Source organism: Panthera leo, chromosome D4 (assembly GCF_018350215.1).
Source record: "Panthera leo isolate Ple1 chromosome D4, P.leo_Ple1_pat1.1, whole genome shotgun sequence".
Classification (NCBI taxonomy): domain Eukaryota; kingdom Metazoa; phylum Chordata; class Mammalia; order Carnivora; family Felidae; genus Panthera; species Panthera leo.
Genome location: NC_056691.1, coordinates 89,713,382 through 89,727,379, shown reverse-complemented (window position 1 = coordinate 89,727,379; position 13,998 = coordinate 89,713,382). Strand labels below are relative to the sequence as shown.

At 46.6% G+C, this 13,998-nt stretch overlaps 1 protein-coding gene across 8 annotated transcripts in view; it reads left to right on the top strand.

Moving 5' to 3' along the window:
* Positions 1–13,998, top strand: part of SETX (senataxin) — a 64,719-nt gene that overhangs the window by 44,218 nt on the left and 6,503 nt on the right. For 6 of the 8 annotated variants that reach the window (XM_042913970.1, XM_042913971.1, XM_042913967.1 and 3 more), the window contains 7 exons: positions 498–647; positions 1,707–1,814; positions 4,614–4,801; positions 6,506–6,598; positions 8,250–8,414; positions 11,952–12,050; positions 13,334–13,421. In XM_042913970.1, coding sequence (XP_042769904.1) covers positions 498–647; positions 1,707–1,814; positions 4,614–4,801; positions 6,506–6,598; positions 8,250–8,414; positions 11,952–12,050; positions 13,334–13,421 — 891 coding nt within the window. Of the gene's footprint in view, positions 1–497; positions 648–1,706; positions 1,815–4,613; positions 4,802–6,505; positions 6,599–8,249; positions 8,415–8,792; positions 9,260–11,951; positions 12,051–13,333; positions 13,422–13,998 lie in introns of those variants that run through there. The other 2 variants (XR_006196125.1, XM_042913972.1) reach the window with 2 other exon arrangements.

Here is a 13,998-nt window from a genome sequence, read left to right as displayed (position 1 = left end):
TCTTTGTTACCGTGGAAGCAGAGTGCTCCTCATTTTCACGGGCGTCACTGTGGGTACAAGCCTTTGTGAAAAGCGGAACGACGCTATACGTGCTTAACGACTAACAGAAAAATATATCTTCTAGCTGAGTTGTGACCCCAGTTTAACTCAGATAATTGCTTCACAACTATCTCTGCGCATTCTGATACCTGCCCACGTACATCTGCTGTAAGAATTGTAGTTTGCTTTGACCAAATCAAGCCTGAATAAATTTTTCCTAATGTGCTTCTATCGTGTTCTGAGCTTAGACTCACTGCGCAGCACAGCGTTGTCTCTCTGGTGGTTTCCGATGATCTGGAACGTTCTTGCTGTTTTCTAGATCTGTGGTTCCCCCTCAGGACTCGCTGAATGTTGTTGTCACGTGATAAATGGTGGATGTTTTACAGTAAAAGTAGGCCTATTGTCATCAGGGGTTTATAGACGGCTGAATACTGATTCACCTTTGTCTGTTGTCTTAGGTTCAAGGACGCCCACAAAAAACACAGAGCATCATCATCTTAGAGTCCCACGTCATCTGCTGCACACTGAGCACGAGTGGCGGTTTACTGCTCGAGTCTGCTTTTCGTGGGCAAGGGGGTGTCCCCTTCAGTTGTGTCATCGTCGATGAGGTCAGTGGGCAGTCGGCCGAACAGCCGTACGGCTTATGCTGGCGCTGTGCGGGCCGAGCCGGGGCGGGCGGGGAGCCGCGCTGCTTCGAGGAACCGGAGGAAACGGTCTCGGAGCATCTGGTTTTTACCTGCCGTCGCGTGTGTGCGCGGTCTCTTGTGTTGAAATGTGCTGCTGACGGCCCCCCACAGCCGAACTGGCTTTTCCGGAATTGGGGTGATAGTCTTAAGGATGCCTGACTGGTCCCTGCCCGAGGAGTGTCTCCTCTCTGCTCGGAATAGCTCTGGTTCCCTTTCGAGGCAGTTTGCATATAACTTTGGACGGCTCTGAGCCACAGTGTTTTCATCTCGCACCCGTGACTTGTAGTTCATTCACGGAGCAGACATTTGTCGGGCACCTACTGTTTGCCAGAATGTAGGGCCAGAAGACCGAAGACGTGGAAAACGAGCTACAAGAGGATTGGTCCAAGATCGGCTTCACCAAAATGAGAGGATGGAAACGGGGGAAATGATGACGCGCTTGAAGAAGGTGTCATCGAAGAGAAGCTTGAGTCTTGCAGATGACAAGGCCAGCTAGGAGCAAGGGAGAAGGCGGGTGGCGGGGAGAGGGGGACGCACCGCCACGCACTTCCCTCAGGCACGTGCCCAGCGAGAAAAAGAACACAGAACTGGGGCGTCACACGGCGCTCTGGCTCGCGCTGGCTCCCCGGGGGTCGTGGCACCTGAGCCGTGCCGACCTCACGACGCGTGTGCGGTGGTTCCTTCACTCGATGGTTTAGAGTGTTTGTGTCCGTTGTTACGGTTTTACTTTGTAACCATAGAAAAATCCTTCTATGTTTTTCTCAGTTTATAGTATTCTTTTATTTTAATCAAAAAAAAAAAAAAAGCCGGTGCTCATCACAAGCGTCCACTCAAAAATCCTGGCTGGTATTCAGTGCAGAAGGAGAAAGTGTGATATTTTTCTGAATGTTAGAACTTTTGTGAATTTGATAAACCGCACGGGGAAAAAGAAACAGCAGAGATGATGAAGAATACCCTTTCATTCTGTACTTTCTTACCCAGGCTGGGCAGTCTTGTGAAGTGGAGACTCTTACCCCGCTCATCCATCGTTGTAACAAGCTGATCCTCGTCGGAGACCCAAAACAGCTCCCTCCCACAGTCATTTCCATGGTGCGTTTGTTTCACGTTCTTAACACTTTAAAAAGGGGGGGGGGACTTTTTGTTTTTGTGTTTGGAGGGGGGCTTTCTCGGATCATCATCTCCTGTTTGGAGGGAAAAGTAGGGAATGGCTAAGAAGAGAGAAGCACCATTTGGATTTTAATAGGTAAAAGTCTGTGAAAATGTCCCTGTGTTCCTAATTGTGCTTACGTACATACGTGACCCACGCAGTGGGAGCGTCAAAGACCAGAACGTGAGAAAGACCCGTGTTCCGTGTGCATTGGGCTTTTTCTTTGGGAAACAGCGTGCAGCTATCTTAAGGGCTGTATCTGATCCATTTTAGTACATAAACACCAAAACTATAATACAAGGAAAATTTTAAGAGGAGAAGTTTCCCAACCCCCTGATTTATATTTAAATGTATGCAGATTTGAGGAAAACATTACACAGAGTACTTTAAATGTACTTTTAGAGTACACTTCCAGTTTTAGAATTCTGTGTCCTATCGGGGGGATAAAAAATGTGCTTCTCACGTCCTCTGAAAGTGCAGCGTCAGGAAGAGAGGAAGGGGGCTCTGAACCCCGCCTGCGGGAAGGACCAGCACCTTGGCAGTGGCCTGTCTCTCCTGTTCCCTCCCCAGAGAGGGCTCCTAGGAATAAATGCCCGCCAGAGTTGGGATTTAGTAAATGTTTTGGGTAATCTGAATAGGTATAGACCATGGCGTTGAATTTAATAATGTTTGTGTATTTCACTAATACAGAGATGATTTGTACAAATCTAGAGTACTGGCTGTGTAAACAACCCCAGGGAACAGATCCTTCCCAAGCGTGTGTGTGCACTTGTGGAGTGAAAGCGTGTGGTTTTTGTTGTCATCGCGGTGTTTTGACTTTGGAATCATTCAGAACGATAGTGCGGCTCTTTCACGCCTGAGCACACGTGCGCGATCACCGCCTGCTCTGAGCGAAGACCTGTGTCCATAGGGAAAAGCCGCTGGTGATCTTGTTCAGGGGGAGTAAGGAAGAGCCAACTCTGTACCGTGTTTCTTTTCATTTAAAGTTTATTTATGTTGGAAGCGTGAGAGAGCACGGGACGGGGAGGGGGAGGGAGGGAGTGAGAGCATCCCAAGCAGGCTCCGCACCGTCAGCACAGCCCGATGCGCGTCTCCAACTCAAGAACCGTGAGATCATGACCCGAGCTGAAATCAAGAGTCGGTTCTGGGTGAGCCACCCGGTGCCCCCGTTGTACTGCATTTGTTTTGAGTGACACGTTATTTCACAAAGTTACTGATTACATTCTTGATGGGCCCCAACTTTATGACCTACTTCGGTGATTTATAAAAGCAACAGAAAAGAGAAAAATCTGGCCTTTTTGTTATTGTTGCTGAAACAATGCAGCCTTCTTGAGAACAATTTAGAAAATAATTACAAAGTTAATTTTCTCAACTTGCCTTTCTGTCCGCCTATATTTAAGGAGAATCGTTGTGAGTATTTTAACAGATTTTGTGGCCTATTGTCATTCGTGTCTTTCCATCAGTGTTTACCGAGTGCCAGCCTGATTCAGGCACTGTTCTAGGTGCCGGTGTTAAGACAGTGAAGAAAAGAGACAGAAATCCTTGCTTGCGTTATGGAGCTGGCATCTGGGGGGTCGGTAACTAAGTCCCTAAAAGATGGTTTGTGTGTGGTTGTGTGTATGTAGGGCTTGCTTTAAAGGGGCCAGGAGCATTCTGTGCCAGATTGTCTTTTTTCCAGTCCAAAAAGAGATCAGGATTATCCTTCCACGTCAGAGCGTAGAAATCCACGTCATTCTGTAGGATAGACTGGGTTTTTTTTTCCCAAGTATGGAAGTGGTACCTTTTTCTTTTTCCCCAGAAAGAAGATTCAAAATGAGGTTTTGGCCAGCTTGTGAAGAGAGAAACTTCTGGGGATGTGGATAAAACTGTTGAATGTCTACTAATACTAAGTTACATAAACCTATTTAAGATCACATACAGAAATAACCTATGATTTAGGAAGTACCGCCTTTTTTCCGCCACTCTCCTGATTCGTGAGCTTTGCACGCGCGTCTTCAGTGCCGTGTCTCAGGCGTCGCGTGTGAAGCTCCCATCTCCGTCGTCCCCGTGCATCCCGCAGAGTACATTTGCGTCTAGGTTACTTAAGACATGGTACTTATCTGTGTGATGTTGACATTGAAAAGTGGATCCCACTGGATCCCGTTGAAAAATCCCACTGATTTTCCAGGTTGTAACCCACTAACGGGTTTATGAAATCATCTTAGTAATTACTGTCAGTTGTCGGTCTTCTCCATGGAACATCTGTTCTGTGATGCTTGAGCTAAGTCACCTTAGCAGTCTCAGCACCCCAAACTGTAGTGGCTCCGTGTATATTGGATGGACGGACGGACAGATGGATGGAGAAATTGGTCTTTAAAAGGCTTGTACGATGACAGTCAATGTTTCCATTCGTGGGAGAGTCCCCTAGAAATAATTGTTAAAATCTGTGTTACAGTTCTTTGTTTCTTTTCTTACTGATTCTTTCCGGCGACCTCTGTTTACATCAAAATAGTTTCAGTTTGTGGCCACTTACAAGACCACATCTTTTCATAAGCAGTATGTAGATTTTCTAAATGAACTTTTTTATAGTCAACCTACATGGCTTTTCAAGGGCCGGAGTCAGAAACCTGTTTCTCTGAATTTTTGCTTGTTGGTCATCTCAACGCCACCTAAACCTTGCCATTTCCATATTACCACTCGGTGTTTTGATGATAGTGGGAAAAGTATGAATGAATTCTTGAAAATTGTTTCCTCCCTTTCAGAAAGCACAGGAGTATGGCTATGACCAGTCAATGATGGCTCGCTTCTGCAAGCTGCTGGAAGACAGTGTAGAGCACAATGTGATCGGCAGGCTGCCTGTTTTACAGCTTACTGTTCAGTACAGGATGCACCCAGACATATGTCTCTTCCCCTCTAATTATGTTTATAACAGAAGCTTGAAAACAAATAGGTGAGTTCATTCCTTTTTTTTTTTTTTTTAAACTTTATTGGGGGGGGTAGGGGGAGAGGAGAGAGGGAGGGAGGGAGGGAGGGGGAGAGAGAGAGAGAAAGAGAGAGAGAGAGAGAGAGAGAGAGAATATCCCCAGCAGGCTCCACACTCAGCACAGAGCCCTACAAGGGGCTTGAACTCACAAACCGTGAGATCATGTCTTGAGCTGAAATCAAGAGTCAGACACTTAACTGACTGAGCCACCCAGGTGCCCTCCGTTTATTCCTTATTGGCTTATTTTATTTGTAGGGTTAGCTGCTTAAGAAGAATAGGTATTTTAGTGTGTTCTTAAGTCCTGTCATAAAAAGTGTAAAACAAAGGTTCAGTGATTTTTTTCTAATTACGAGAGCCATGTTGATTTTAGCAAATGTATATAAACAAAAAAGAAGGGGGGAAAGACTGCCCTTATTTATGCTACCCAGAAATACTCACTCATAGCATCTTGCTGTATCTATTTCCAATCTTTGTATTATGCCTATCTTTTTAAAAAATTTTTTCACTTTAAAATTATTTTATAATATTTATTTTGAAGCGAGCGCAGGTGAGGGGCACAGAGAGAGGGAGAGAGGGAATCCCAAGCAGGCTCAGCTCCGTGAGCATCGAGTGCAGCGTGGGGCTCAATCCCATGAACCGTGAGATCACGACTGAGCCAGAATCAAGAGCCAGACGTGCAACTGACAGAGCCACCCGGGCACCCCACTTTTTAAATTCTTTTTTAAAAACTTTTTTTTTTTTAAGTTTATTTATTTCACGAGAGCATCAGCGGGCAGGGGCAGAGGGAGAGAGAGCATCCCGAGCAGGCTCCATGTTCAGCACAGAGCCCCACGTGGGCTTGATCTCGTCACCTGAGACCGTGACCTGAGCTGAAATCAGGAGTTGGACGCTTAACCGACTGAGCCACCGAGGCCCCCCCTCTGCCTTTTTTAATTTTGGGGGGGAAAAATCATACCATACTGTACATAGTACAGATTTTCCTTGACTTATGACGGAGTTATGTTCCTATAAACATAAGTCAAAAAGGCATGTAATATACCTAACCTACCCTCCCAAGCATCCTAGCTTAGCCCAGCTTGCTGACATGTGCTCAGAACCCCTACGTTAGTCTACAGCTGGGCAAAGTCATTTAACGCAAAGCCTATTCTATGATAAAGTGCTGGATGTCCCGTGTGATGCACTGAATACGGTACCGAAAGTGACAAGTGGAGTAGTTGTCAGTGTAGGGGAGGTCACCCTCGTGATCGCGGAGCTGCCTGGGAGCTGCGGCTCGCTGCTCTCGTGAGAGGAGCGTACAGCACGTGGCTAGCCCGGGACAGGATTCCAGTTTACGATTCCCGGTGCGATTTCCACTGAAACGTATTGCTTTTGCGCCACCGCAAAGTCGAGAAATTGTAAGTGGGACCGTCGTAAGTCGGAGACCGTCTGTGTTCTGCGGCTTACTGTTTTCGCTCGTTGCCTCGTGAGTGCTGTTTAGTCGTGGTTATCTGTAGGTGCGTAGACCACTCGCCCTCGCCGAGAACAGAAATAAAATCTGTGTTTTACCTTTTGTTAAAGCACATTCTGAGAAGATATCTTATCCCCAGCTTCTTCCCTGACAAAAAAATACTGATTATAATGAGAATTTTTTTCTTATAACTTGTATTCTGAATGGTGGCTGCTTTTTCGTAGACTGACTGAAACCAATCGGTGTTCATCAGACTGGCCATTTCAACCTTACCTCGTGTTTGATGTCGGAGACGGTTCAGAAAGACGGGATAATGAGTATGTTCTCCTCCCTTGAATCCCCAGTGATGGTCCCAGAGTTCTATTATTTTTGTTCATATTTATATTGAAAACATTTTCTGTGCCTCTCTCTGCCTAGGATCAGGGCACAGTCATTCTTACGGAGCTACGCTACTAGCTTCTCCTTTTTATCATAGATTATTAATGTCTTTGTCTATACGTTTTGGCCTTGTAGTTCTTCTTAAGTCTGTAGTGGGGATCGTAATCCCTACCATGATAAGCTCTTGAGCAAATACATGCTAAGGTCACAGCTGTGAGTAGGACAGACATGGCTCCAGTGCATGGCTGTTGTGATCGAAGACGAGAGGCAGTATAGATCCCTTGGATGAAGGTGGGAGACAGAGGGTGAACGACCCCTCACGCGTGGGATTGTGAGTAAGGGAGCACGTTCCAGGCAGTCTGTGAGTGACAGAAAGGATTGGTGGCTGGTAAGCAGTAAAAACTTCAAAGGAGTCAGGGCTTAGGAGAAAATAAGAGAGTAATAGTCTAAAGGCTGCGTTTGTCAGCACAGGGCCTATCTAGAAATAAGGAGAAATAGAAATGCCACCTCTGTGTCACCGGGAGCGCCGTAGAGAAGGTGACATCCTCAGTAAGAACTAGGCGGTAAGCCACCGAGGAGGGGGGAGGGGACATTCAGCGAAGAAGTTAAGAGAGACAGAGAAGCAGTTGGCCACAAGTATTGTGGAGGTGAAGGTCATAGAGGAACGTTGGCCTGAGAGGTGAATGACGAAAATAAGGACTTCAGAGATGGAAGAGAAGGTTGGCTGACTGGGTTTTCTGTCAAGTGAGCCTAGAAGTTAAGAACATGGGGATTAAAGGCCCTTAAACTGAGACCTTCAGGCAGCTTCAGGTGCAGTGCAGTTGTTCTGGAATGGGAGTGCAGGGGTGCATGTAGTTTGGGAAGTGAGCTGGGAGTGCAGGGGGAGGCCAGTGTGGACGCACCCCCGGGCTGCGTCCTGTTCAGTCCGTGTGGACGGCGGCCCCTGGCCGTGGGTGCGAGCTCCGCACAGCCAGTGCTGGGGAGTGAAGGAAGACGATCCCGTCTAGAGCGCTGGTCTCCGTGTGTGCAAATTCTTTTTTTTTTTCTTTCTTTTAAGTTTATTTATCTTGAGGGAGAGGGGGAGAGGGGCAGAGAGAGGGGGAGAATCGCAAGCAGGCTCCTTGCTGTCAGGGCAGAGCTCAGCTCAGGGCAGAACCCATGACCCTGGGATCGTGACCGGAGCCAAAACCAAGAGTCAGGTGCCCAACCGACCTAGCGACCCAGGCGCCCCCAGACAGTAGATGCTTAGTGCTAGCTCTTTACTATTCCTGTCTTGGTTACTGTCAATACTTCTTACTGTTGCTGTCCCTGTTTTGACAGATAAAGAGATCGGTGAGTAAGCTTCAGGTGACATCACACTCTTCGTCCTCATAACTTCCTGTTTCACTGGGTGGTTGTATGTCTTCAAGGGTACCATATTGATGGTCATTGTAACAGCCTCTTTGAGCCACTGATGACTGAGCAAAGGTCAAAGCTACCTTCCTGCCCTTCACTCTAGCAGAAAACAAAGTGGGACTGAAGCTAGCAGTTGGACTGCTATTAGTTTTGATGTGTTTTGTTTTGTTTTGTTTTGTTTTTCATCTTATTTAGCTCATATATAAATGTTCAAGAAATAAAACTGGTAATGGAAATAATTAAACTTATTAAAGACAAAAGAAGGGATGTTACTTTCCGGAACATTGGCATAATAACCCATTACAAGGCTCAGAAGACGATGATTCAGAAGGATTTGGACAAAGAGTTTGATAGAAAAGGGTGAGGCATCTATATTTTTACAGATATTTCCAGGTTTTCGGTTGAATTAAAAAGAAGAAAGAGGGGATAAAAGGAAACCTAACTCTAGGGAATGGTCTCAGGCTGTGGTAGGATAGCAGGAGGAGACTCAAGGGCTGGCTTGGGTCACACTGGGTAGGGAACGCTCACCCTCCCAGCCCCGCAGACCAGTCAGTACCTCCTGCTGCTGGCAATGTCCTCCCCACCACAACTGGCAGTGGAACCGACTGAGAAACCCTCCGGGCCTTTTCCTTTAGGTCCCGGGACTTGTTGACCTGAGTTGTAATTCTAGTAGGATTCATGAAGTAACACTTGCACTTGGGATAAAGTATTTAACCCTTTTCATGCCTTTATGTACAGGGTGAAGATCGTGTTTTTGTCTCATTGGAAATCCATTAACTCAAAAATTTCTTAACCTAGAAACACACAAGCTTACCAAAATTGGCTCTAGAAAAAATAGAAAATTTGAACAGACCTGTAAAAAGAGATGGAATTAGTGGTCAGACTCTTTCCATCAAAGAAAAACCCAGGACCAGGCTTCACTGGTGAATTCTGCCAGACGTTAAGATAAGAATTAACACCAATCCTTCTCAGACTCTTCCAAAAAATAGAAGAGGAGGGAAGACTTTCTAACTCATTTTGTGAGGCCAATATTACCATAATACCAGAGCCACGGAAAACATCACAAGAAGAGAGAAACTACAGGCCAGTATCCCTTATGAATATGGATGTAAAAATCCTCAACAAAATAATGGGAACTGAATTCAGCCGCATATTTAAAAGGAGTATACACCAAGACCATAGTGGGATTATCTCAGGAATGCAAGGTTGGTTCAACATACGAAAGTCAATCTATGTGATCTACCATACTAATAGAATAAAGGGAGAAAACCTACACGATCATCAGAATAGACGTAGAAGGAGCATTTGACTAAATCCAACACCCTTTCGTGATAAAAGCACTCAACAAACTAGGAATAGAAAGGAACTTCCTCGACCTGATAGAAGGTATCTAGGACGTGCTTGATGGTCAGTCTGAGTGCTGTGCCGCTAGAATCAGGAAGGGTGCCTGCTCTTGCTACTTTTGTGCAGCATGGTTTTAGAGGTCCTGAGCAGGATAATTGAGCAAGAAAAAGAAATTAAGGGTGTTTGTATTACACGAGAACTAAAACTATCCCTTTTCATAGTTGGCCGGACCTACTATGTAGAAAACCCTAAAAAATCCACATAAGCTCTCCATTCTAACAGGTGAGTTCAGCCAAGTTGTAGGTGCAGGATCAGCATACAAAAATCCATTGCGTGTGTGCGCAGTAGCAACTAGCCATCGGGAAAGGAAATTTAAAAAACACTTCTGTTTATAATGGAGTCAAAAAGGATAAAATATTTAGGAATAAAAGAAAGTGTTAAACGTTGTGCATTAAAAAGTACAAAATGGTGAAAGCGGTTAACACCTAGGTAAGTGGAGAGACATTCTGTGTCTGTGGATCAGAAGACTTCGTGTCGTGAAGGGGGCAGCGCTCCCCAGAGTGATCTACAAACTCACCCTCAATTCTGCCGTCTCTGCCAGAATTCCAGCTGCCCATTGTGTAGAAATGGACAAGCTGAACCTAAAATTCACGTGGAAATGCAAGACACCGCAATTATATTGAAAAAGAATACTGTTAGGGGCTCATGCTTTCCTATTTCAAGACTTACTACAAAGTTAGTTATCAGAACTGGTACGGTCCTAAGGATAGACCTGTAAACCGGTAGACTAGAATTGGGAGTTCGGAAATAAACCCATGCATTTATGGCCAGTTGGTTTTCAACAAGGGGGCCCAGGCCATTCATTGGGGAAACACAATGGTGCTGGACCAACTGGATCTCCACCTGCAAGAGAATGAGTTTCGAACCCTGTCTCCCACCCCATAATGAACTCAAAGTGGAGTAGAGCAGGAAATCTGAGAGATAAAATTATAAAACTTGGAACAAAGGTATAAATCTGTATGACCTCAGATTAGACAATTTTCTGGTATGATACCCAAGCACAAGTTACCAAAGAAAGAGTAGATAAATTAGACTTGATAAAAATTAGAAACTTCTGTGTGTCAAAGTACACTACCAAAAAAGGGAAAAGACAGCCCACAGAGTGGGAGCAGATACGGATGGTTCCTGACTTACCATGGTTTGACTTAGAATTTTTCAGCTTTCTGATGGTGTGATAGCAGCACACATTCAGTAGAAGCTGTACTTCAGGTTTTGAATTTGGATTTTTCTCCCCCGGGGACTGGTGTGCGGTATGATCCTGCCTCGTGACGCTGGGGAGCAGCGAGCCGCAGCTCCCGCTCAGCCCCACGGTCCCGGGGGTAAACCATATCACAGCCGTTCTGTACCTATTGCAGTGCAGTAGTCAATAAATTACGTTGGATAACCTAGCACTTTATCAGGAAGCGGGCTTTGCCCAACTGTAGGCAAACGTGAGTGTCCTGAGGCTGTCCAGGCTAAGCTCTGGCGTTCAGTAGGTTAGGTGTAACAAATGCATTCTCAGCTTAAGGTATTTTTAACTTCTGATGGGTGTATTGGGATGTGACCCCATCCTAAGTCAAGGAAAGTCTACTTGCACATCCTGTATCCGATGGGTCTCCTATCTGGAGTATAGAAAGAACTCCCACACCTCGGTAACAAACAGTTGAGTCATCTGATTTTTTTTTTAACGAGCGAAGGCTTTGAATAGCGTTTCTCAGAAGAAGATTGTGACCAAATGGTCAACCAGCACGGGAAAGATGTCGCACCTCGTTTGTCGCTAAGGGAAATGCACATCGAAACCACAGTGAGATACCCTTTCACCCACCTAAATGATGACGATGATGATAATAATAGATAATAACAGAGTTTGAACAAGGACGTTGAGAAATTGGAGCCCTTATGCTTTGCTGGTAAGAGTGTAAAATGGTAGATCACTGTGGAAAAACAGTTTGGCGAGTCCTCAGAAAGTTAAGCATAGAATTACCAAGCGACCGAGCAGCTCCCCTGCTAGGTATGTGCCCAAAAGAACGGAGAAGATGTTCGCACGAAAGCTGGTACGTGAATGTTCACAGCAACGTTACTCGTAACGGTCAAAAAGAGCAAACAACCCAAACGCCCCTCAGTTGTAAATGGATCAATTGCGGTGAAAGAAGCCAAGCGGGAAGGGCCACACATTTTATGATTCCGTTTATGTGAAATTACCAGACAGAAAGTAGGTTGGTGGTTGCCAGGCCTGGAGAGTGGGAGAAATCGCAAGGGACTGACTGCCGACGGGCACGAGGGGTGGAAGTGTCGTTGCGGAGGCAGACGGAGGTGGCGGTTGTACAACATAGCGGGTACTGAGCACCACGGAATGCTGTACTTTAGAACAGGGAATTTTACGCTCCGCGAATCCTGTTTCGGTAAAAAAAGAGAACCGTGAAAAAAGCTTTTGCGGAACACTGCCGTGTAAATGTGTGCGTTTCGTGATGAGCTTCCTTTTTCCGACGAGCCTGTTTTCTCTTTTGCAAATAGGCCGGCAGAAGTAGATACCGTGGACGCGTTCCAGGGCCGCCAGAAAGATTGTGTTATCGTCACATGTGTCAGAGCAAATGCCATGCAAGGCTCCATTGGGTGAGTAACTCTCGTCACTGCCTTTTCACCGGTCTGTAGTCTCGAGCCAGATCTGTTTCCGACCACCGTCGGAGAAGACGGTCATTTGCTCGCTCGGCCTTTATAAAGCCGTGCGTAACATCGTGAAGGTTTCCCTCCGGTTGCGTGAAGTCGATCCGCTGTCTGGTGTGCTGCTCTTCGTACCTCGTGTGTTAACCTGTGTCCTGGTGGCAGTCTGTCCTTTCCCTCCGAAGAGTGCCCTCGATCTTGGACCGGGGGGAGTCTGCAGGGGGCTTGCTCCTCTCCAGGATGGGTCATGGAGTGGTTTTTCGTCTTTGCTGTGTTTTCGTGCTTTGGCCAAGTTTGTCAGCCTTAACTCCTGTGGGTTTACTCACTAGAGAGGCCCAGGACACTGTGACGGTTGACAGAAAACTCCCCCGGGTCTTGCAGCCCTGAGACTCCTGTGTAGTTACTTTTTTCCTTCTTTTGGGGAAGTGAAAGTTCCAGATTGTACAGATACGTTGACTTGGTCTGAAAGAAAACAGTAACGTAAGTAATGGTGACGTACGCTCTCCCTGCCCCGTTTGGAGAGAGTCTGCACGCACACACGGAGGCCTGGTGTCTCCGGACCATCCTGTTAGCGGTCCGCTCTCTCCCAGCTCACTGGAAAGTTCACCTTGTTCGCGTGGCAGTCCTGTTCCTTCTGAGCTCCTCTAGATCTGTTGGTACATCTGTCTGAGACTTGTGTGTTCACGTACTGGCTCCACGACATTGGAGTGATTTCAGATACATTTAAATGAAGAGTCACTGGTCACGGAGCGCCCGGGTGGCCGCGTGTTAAGCGTCCGACTCTTCAGCTCAGCTCACATCTTGATCTCAGGGTCATGAGTTCAAGCCCCGTGTTGGGCTCCACACTGGGCACGAAGCCTACTAAAAAATGTGGTTTTTTTAATTTTTAAAAATAATAACTGATCTAGTATTGTATTTTTAGGATGTTTCTAAGGCTTAAGAATGACGCTGTTAAAACTGCCAGTATCTCCTCCAAGTGAGACTAGGAGATTGACCGATGCACCACTTGGGAGGGAAAACTCCGGATATTTTGTTCATTGTTTTCGATGGAAGTTTCTTATTTGCCGGGGACCCTATGTTGGGAAAAGGGAGAAAACCACGTCACGTTAAAGGAGGAGAAGGAGCCCGAGAAAAGCTGTCTGATGTGTGTGTCTGTGACTCACCTACACTCACATGCTAAGTCATTCTGCAGAAAGAAGTAACTTTTTTTTTTTTTTTTTTTTTTTACCACTTAGATTTCTGGCAAGTTTGCAAAGATTGAATGTCACCATTACACGAGCCAAGTACAGCCTCTTCATCCTCGGACATTTAAGGACCTTGATGGTACGTGCATTCCTGGGACCAGAGGACTCCAGAGTCTGCCCATGGTTAACCGAGGCTGGCTCAAGGTTTCGTTTTTATTTTCCATCAAAACGCAAGTGATTGCAGGGTTACAGAATAATGAGCCTCTTCCCCCTGGTGGTTCTGCGCTCCAGCAGCTTCTGCCTGGGTGCTGACCGCTCACCCTGCCCCGGTCCAAGGCCCAGGTACCCATGGTCTGTTCTCAAGGTGACCTTTTTCAAAAAGAAGAAAGTCTCCCATCCGGGGACTGTTGAGATAGTCAATCCATACGTGAAGTGCTTGGACAGCTGTGGGCACTTAGCGGGCGCTCAGCTCACCTGGTTGTTACTGGCCCAGCTTCAGGCCAGCGGGAGGGAGCTTGCGAGCGCGCGCGGGTCGTCCCTCCTGTGTGCCGCGCGCTCTGTGTCCCCCGGGTGGGGGCCGTGGCGGAGCCCCTCTAGGAGAGGCGGCAGGTTTGCGTCCGTCCGTGGTGGGCGGAGCGCGGCCTCATTTGGTGATGTCACGGCCCGGGAAAGCAGATGCTTGCTGCCCGTCTCCTTAGGGGTAATAGCTTCGGACC